Below are 7500 nucleotides of genomic sequence, written 5' to 3'. Positions count from 1 at the left end.
TAGCCATGCTGGTATTAAATGCAATGTATAGGTATTCATATCTGCATATATGCACTATCATCTCACACAAGTGCATAACTCTCATAACACTAAAGCTATGGAGGCAACTTCCATACGCTTCTTTTTTAAACAACTCGAGAGCTCAAGAAAAAAGACTATTATGTTGATCATGCTCTCAAGTCTGCCAAAATGGCAAGACTCTGTAAGCATGTACTGTCTTCAAAAGCACACGGTGTCTACTTTAGATGAAGTATAATTTCACAAAAATAGTAGTTATTCACGTCAGACTGAAAATAACTAATGTCAACAATTGTCTAATCAATAGTAAATATATTGGAGTAGTTTGGCTGTCAATGTTTTATCTGAAAGGAATGAAGTAGTAGCAATTTGCAAAAGTATCGAACTGTCTGGTAAAATTACAATCTGCTTCAGTCTCCATGTGAATGGATTTTAGAATGTGAATCTTGGTTTTAAGAAATGTGCCGTATTATCAGAGAAAATTGCAACAAAGTTCAATGAAGACAAAATGCATAACTAGCAATAGATGCCGAATACATCTACTCACAAAAATGAATAGTTAATGACTAATTAATATAGCTATTTCTGTGTCACACTGTAATTAGATATTTGGTAATTATGCAGTTAGTCATACTGAACAGCGTAGGCTTATTCATATAAGACTGTGCAATGCTTTCACAGTTTATTTAAGACATCAATCGTCATCACAATATGCACAAGAACAATAACTAAGTAAAAATCATGCTGTCATAACTTAACAATAGGCAAGGCCTTTGGTACAATTAATGACAGTGACCTTGTTGGCAGGCATGTAATATAAACTTTACTTGACAGTTAAGAATCGGATAAACTTCAACATTAAACAAAGCGCTTAATGAGGGTTGATGAGAAAGGGCACTGAGTGTTCATCTTTAAAAAAAATAAAATATAAAAACGACTCGTCTCCTTAACTGCGGAGGAACCTGGGGAGATGTAACTCAGCAGGCAGGTAATGAGGACTCCTGTGGACTCACCTGTCCAGGATGACCTGGGGCTGCATGAGCTGGTACACCACGTGGGTCATGTGATCCCTGGCAGCCACCACCTCAGGGGGTGGGTCGTACTTATTGACCGAGGACACCTGTGGGGGTCGGACAGCCCGCAGCAGTGGTAGACGAGGAAGAGGGTGAAGAGGTGAGGAGGAGGAGGAGGAGGAGGAAGAGGAGGAAGAAAGGGTGTTTGAAGACTGGCAGAGGTCACGACCGGCTTCATACCGAGCCTGAGATTACATATTCTGGTGCCGAGGAGACCCCAGTGAAAATAGCCAACAGGCAAGTCATTATCTGACACCCTCCTGGGGCTGCTAAATGAACTTAGAAAAGTGGGGAACTACACCGAAAGTCAAAACTTTCTGCAGGAGACACCACTACAAGAAAAGGTTTAAATAGAGCTGAAGACCTGATAGGTAAAGAGGAAACCAGGTTTTTTGGTGGGCAAGGCAAGCATAATACTAAAACGTGATCAGACAGACCTACAGCATTTCAGTCTGTGTCAACATTTCATGGTGTAACCAATAACAGATACAAGTTGGGTTCACCTCCAACAGAAAATGGACTCAGCCTAACCTCCCATTACTGGACAAAGTCCCTCTACTGTATGTGTGATGACTCAATACCTTGAATTTCCCCTTGGGGATCAATAAAGTATCTATCTATCTACTGTATCTATCTATCTATCTATCTACCTAGCCTATACTGTCACAAATCCCACCTCATGTATACAAAGCATGAAGAACCTCCAGAACACACACTCTGTACCTTTTCCTCGACCGTCACCCTCTGCTCATCCAGGCCTGTGAGGTGCTGGAGCAGGAAGATCACAGCCAGCCGATAGTCCGGCTGATCCTGGACCGAGCGGAGGAGAGAGGGGGACACTGCAGTGAAAGAGACTGGACAGGGAGAGGCCACTGTGACTGGAGGGAAGGGATGAGAGGAGGGGGGTGAGGAGCCTAACCTGGACTGGGTTCCTCTTCAGATTGAGCTCTCGCAGTAACTGCAGGTCATGGACATGGGTGGCTTCCTTGATCTCACTGATCTGCATTGGTGTAAGGGAATATAAGGGAATATAATTACATTCACAGTATAGCCCATGCAGTACAAAAAGAAATATAACCATAAGCCATAAGTAAAATGTATATTTCATATACATTGGCGTATTACCCATTACTAACCCACTACTTCATCTGGACATATAGGCAAAATGCTGTTCTTGACAGCCTTAGAAATAGGCTGCATATTTCAAACATGAATTTATTAAAAATTCACTTCACACGTGTTCATATGAAGTACTACAGTCATTGCTACTCTGAGAGTGTGACTTGGCACTGACTCAATCATTATAGCACAACATAAATGTATCCAGCTCTGGAAAAGATCTACCTTTATCACTACTATGGGTTCAGAGGCAGAACTAATATGTTACTTATGTGTGGGAGAGTGGAGAGAGCTGTAAGGGAAGAGTGAAGAGGCTCAAAACGGACCTGGTTTTTCTCAAGGTTGATGGAGCCCAGGAGGTGGAGGTTCTGCAGGCCCGACAGGCTCTGGATTCGGTTGCAGGCCAAGTCCAACACCTGGAGGGTCCACAGGGGCTGCAGGTTCTCAATGGTCTGGATCAGATTACCCCTCTGGGTGACACACCACCCGTCACCCCGACACACACACACACACACACACACACCATATGTTATGCCAAGACAAGATAAGGCTGCAACACATCCAGATGACACACACACACACACACACACACACACACACACACACACACACACACACACACACACTCAGTCACAGACTTATTTTAACTCGAGTGCTTTGTGCCCTGTGTTTAAGTATGTGAAACTTTCCCCTCTGCCAAGTCAGCGAGTGACAGGCCAGCTCCACTCAGCCCTGCCTCCACTGACAGGTGACGACTGACAGGTGAACAGCTGGCGCCGCGCGCGGGGAGCTGTGCCAACCAGTCGGGAGGCAGCGTGCCTCCCCTCCGCCTTCCCCAGCCCACTCTCCTCTGCCAGGGCACATCCCCTTACTCCCCCCTCCTCCTCCTCTCCACCATGCCTGTCATCCAGCTCCAGCTCCAGGCCCTGCCCCCTGAGCCCCGCTCTCCCCGGCAGTGAGAGGCCCCTCAGCGGGGGGCTCGTGACCGGTGGAGGCCCCCGGAGGCTCTGGAGCTGGAGTGTGATGGGGTGAGAGGGGGAGGCGGATGACAGCAGCACGCTGCTAAGAGTGTGCCGGGCATGGGAGAGAGGCCGAGAGGGCCAAACTGCAGGGGGGGAGAGAGAGAGGGGGAGAGGGGGAGAGTGAGAGAGAGAGAGAGAGAGAGAGAGAGAGAGAGAGAGAGAGAGACTCTGTGTGTGTGTGTGTGTGTGTGTGTGTGGTAAGAGAGTGTGTGCTGAACGTGGTCCAGCTTCCTTCACCACACCGGCAGCTGGCCCCTGGGGAACCAACCGGGCACGCGGGCGGTCGGATGGGTGGGTGGAGGATTGCGGCGCCCGTGCTGCTGACGGTGAAGAATCACTTTGATAAAGGACAACACAAACACCCTTGAGTGGAGTGGCAAGGGTCCGGAGGCATGCTGGCCGGCCATATGGTGAGCTTCAGCACCTGTTCGCATTAGCCCCGCTTCAGCCTGTATCTATTTAAGACTGAGTATTAAATTATACGGACTGAATCTCACTGCTGAGGAGAAAGCCTGGAAAACAATTAACACCCCCCACCCCCTTCCAAATACATCCATGCTGTCCCAAATACTTCGAAAACACCTAAAGGCTAGCATTAGCAGATATGATTGGGAGGGTGTCTTTTTGAAAACAAACAACCCTTTAAACTGATGACACCATGGAATAATCTGGATGACAGGTGACACAGTGAATACCAAGGTGATGTGTAAACAAACGATCTGTGAGAGAAGACACAGCACGTCACCAGGTTAGGCAGAGCCGGTTAATTAGGCCACGGGAGACCCATCATATCATGAACGCTGATTTAAAAAGCATTTTAAAAGTGAACTCTGCAGTCATTTTATACTCTGTAGACTGTAGAGTATAAATACTGCAGAGCTCAATAAGGCTAGCCTTTGATACAAAACACCAAAGCCAAGATTATCCTGCTCACAGAGATGAGTCCAGGTGACATTTACTCGTTAAAAGATGCTAACACTTCTTGCACTTCTCACACTTCTGCCAGAAACAACAATCGTCCATTGCCTTCCTCCAACATGGTGCACATAGAAAATAGTTCCCTGCTAACTTTCTTTGATAGTTTCCTGATTGGTTCAATACAATCTAAACTAATTAAGATGGTAGTTTACCATAAGACCTACAAGGATGCTTTTCCTCTGCGTAACTATACACCGTGATACTACATATGTACCTACAAATCTCAGAAAAGTGATCTCACAAATCTCATATGTCACAAATGTCATAGAAGTGTCATTTTGAAAAAGTAACATGAATGGAGCTATTCATGTTACTATTGCAGTAAGGCTGTTGTCATGCCTACCAGGCAGAGCTCTTTCAGTGGCAGGTTGTCCAGGCCACTGATGCGGGAGATCTGGTTGTGTGCCAGGCTGAGGTGGGTGAGGCTGGCACACTTCTCCAGTCCACTGATCTCCTGGAAGTGGTTATCTGAGCGGCGAGGTCAAGTGGCTAACTAGAGAAAACTGGAGGGCCTTTGTGCATGAATCTCGGCAGTGGCCAGAGCTACTGATTCTAGACATCACAGAAGGACTCACCAGCTCAAGTACTGTAGCAATCAAGTGGACTGAACTTCAGCAGTCTATAAAAAGGATACAGTCAAGGTTGAGTTTTTTCAGAGAGGAGTAGGCAGACAAGTCCTTCATCTGAGATATCTGGTTGTAGGAGAAATCGACTTCCTGCGACACCCAAACCGTAAATAATTTAAGCACATCAGAGGAACAACACGTGCATTAATTTGACAGCAGTGTCAGCATGCTTAATTATATCAATGACTTCTGCTCCTATCTATAAACTCAAAGGATGAATATTTAGTAGCTGTGAGGTGCTGGTGGAAGCACAGAACACTGGAGGTTTATGATAAGCGTTCAAAGCTGGGCAAAGATACAACTTTGTCTTTTCCTGTCAGTTGAAGGTCCTACCTTGAGATTTTTGGGTGGCTCAAATCCAAAGAAGTCAATGAGTTCGTTGTGTGATGCGTTGAGGATTATGAGGTACGGCATGTGGCTTACACAGGATAGATCTAGCAGTCACACAACATTAGCAGCTTCAGGTAACTAAGAGGGATGGGGATGGCAACACTACTCACAACGGTGATTATTCCTTCCCAAAGCAACGCCAAAGATGCATGAAGGGCGATGTCAGGAAAATAAGCAAACTAATTCAGGAAGATGCATGAGGCAAATTAATAACATTAATGACCCACCAGAATGAATACCGTTAGCTTACATGACCACAGGCTATACAGATAGATACTGTGGTTTATTGCCTGTATTTTTAAATCAAATTATAGTCATACCTTTTATCTTATTGTGTGGAAGTTCTAATTTCTGAAGATGGACATAATTGCAGAGAATGGATATGTTAGACAGACTGCGTCCCTGCAGGCAGATAAAACATAGAATCACAGATTTAATTAAGGTCTACATAAAACAGAAATGAAAATACATTGGAGACCAAGACAGTAACACAAATTTAATATAAATCGACCCCAGAGCACAAAAAGGCTTCCCTCCTCCTTTTCAAAATGGCATAGAGCAATGATTTTATAAGCATATTTTTTTTATAGTAGGCTACAGCTGTATGAAATAGCTTGGGTTTTCTAATGGGGTGATATATTGAGTTAGGCTTTGGTAATGCAGATGTAATACATGTAATTTGGTGATACAGTGTAGCTGAGCAGGTTCTTATGTGTTCATGATCTTACTGGAATAGAAAGAAACTGGTAGACGTGCTGTAGTCCAGTCGCAGAAAGTCCAAGATTGGATAAACAGTCCGCCACCTCCTCCTCAGTGAGCTCCCCTTTGTTCTTCATCTGGTACAATTAACTCATGATTATTAATACCATCATTACTACACTGAGAATCTGTGCAGTGATCGCATTCATAATCAACAGTTTGCTCTGCAGTGAGACCAACTGCAGCTATAAAGTTATCCATCAAATGAGGAGTTAAAGAGCTGGGTAGCCACTGGAAAACATTAGCTAGGCTACATAAACAATCAATAAATGGTGTACCATCTACCTCCATGTGTTTCTCTGCCTGCTCGTCTTCGTCTTCAGATGTAGAAAACGTGTATGTGTACCTTTGGGGACCCCCAGGTGTGGTTAAAAATGAAGTCACATCCCCGCACTCTTCAGGCAGTGGCCCATGGGGAGTGACAGAGTCGAGTGATACCGGAGAGAATATCGGTGAGTTTCGCGGCAAATACGGGGGTGAAACAGCCGCTGTCATTTTTGTCACATAACATCTACAACTCCTAAAATTGTTTTGTTGTGTTTTCTACACGAAGTATAAAACGTGATGCCTGAACAAGTTAAAAGGATAACGTTTACGTTACACCCGGTTAGAGGCTAAAGTCAACACCTATCTTGAAGAGCGTCTTTTTCGTTACCTAGTAACCAAACATAGAGATACGAAGGTAATTATGGGATTTGTAGTTTATTTGTCCTTGCTCGCTTGATGGACAGACGTGTGCAGAAAAGCGCTAGTCGCCCAGGAAGTCTGATTTTAAACCAACTTAATGGAAAACAAATTAAGTAGACAAACATACAATCGAACAAACGTACTTTTACTTTTGTTCGATTGTATATAAAAATAAATAAATAAAACAAATATAGCACACTTGAAGATTTGGAGAGTAAAGATCTGGGCTTCCATCAAACAATGCTAAAAACATGATTTGTTTCATAATTTTATTCCACATGTTTTTAAGAATTTTAAAATGAACATCCCTTAAACATATCTAATTTATTGTAATTCTGATGATGTAGCTTATGTGCTGCTGTCAGTTTGAGTAACAAACAAATTAGTCTTAATAGCACTGCTGAAAAAATAGGTCTCAGGATAGCGTTCACATAGACCACAAAACAACAGAGAATTGTCATCTCATTGTTTATTGTTGCTGTTTTACTCTTTTACACCAACATGGATTGGCAAATCAGTAACTTTAAGAATTCAGTGTTATCGGCTAGGTTTCTCCAGGTGATCTCATCCAGGATATTATGTTCATTTCAAGGTTCAAAATAATCCTTTTTAATTAATCCTGCACCACACAGGCACACAAGAAGTACATTCATATATTCATAAAAACAAATTCAATGGACGTCCTAATTAGTGTTGTGCAAAACAAAATGTGGTTCTGTAAGTAATGTTTACACAAAAGATCAACAAAATAAAAGAAAGTATAGAAATAATATTGAAGCATAACGAAGCCTTTGTTTGACACATACATGTGCTATATCTGGAAGCAGC

General features: G+C 43.5%; 2 protein-coding genes across 2 annotated transcripts in view; both read right to left on the bottom strand.

Annotated features, from left to right (window-relative positions):
• The window catches only part of lrguk (leucine-rich repeats and guanylate kinase domain containing), a 19796-nt gene extending 13734 nt beyond the window's left edge, over positions 1-6062 (bottom strand). Inside the window, exons 1-9 of the mRNA XM_076297509.1 lie at positions 5955-6062; positions 5547-5628; positions 5170-5270; positions 4845-4926; positions 4554-4678; positions 2537-2680; positions 2011-2091; positions 1815-1901; positions 1032-1138 (exon numbers count right to left, since the gene is read on the bottom strand). Of these exons, the coding sequence (XP_076153624.1) occupies positions 1032-1138; positions 1815-1901; positions 2011-2091; positions 2537-2680; positions 4554-4678; positions 4845-4926; positions 5170-5270; positions 5547-5628; positions 5955-6062 (917 nt within the window). The remainder of the gene's footprint in view (positions 1-1031; positions 1139-1814; positions 1902-2010; positions 2092-2536; positions 2681-4553; positions 4679-4844; positions 4927-5169; positions 5271-5546; positions 5629-5954) is intronic.
• Positions 6063-7124: 1062 nt separating this feature from the next.
• Positions 7125-7500, bottom strand: part of exoc4 (exocyst complex component 4) — a 99207-nt gene continuing 98831 nt past the window's right edge. The window contains exon 11 of the mRNA XM_076296474.1: positions 7125-7500. This exon is cut by the window's right edge and continues 1968 nt beyond it. The gene's annotated coding sequence lies outside the window, so the exon portion shown is untranslated.

The sequence above is a fragment of the Alosa pseudoharengus genome, unplaced genomic scaffold, assembly GCF_046254945.1.
Source record: "Alosa pseudoharengus isolate Yale_2024_CS ecotype anadromous, Long Island Sound unplaced genomic scaffold, YU_APseudo_1.1 YU_APseudo_1.1_scf_20, whole genome shotgun sequence".
NCBI lineage: Eukaryota > Metazoa > Chordata > Actinopteri > Clupeiformes > Clupeidae > Alosa > Alosa pseudoharengus.
The sequence above is the reverse complement of the archived record's forward strand: the minus strand, read 5'-3'. Positions and strand labels throughout refer to the sequence as shown.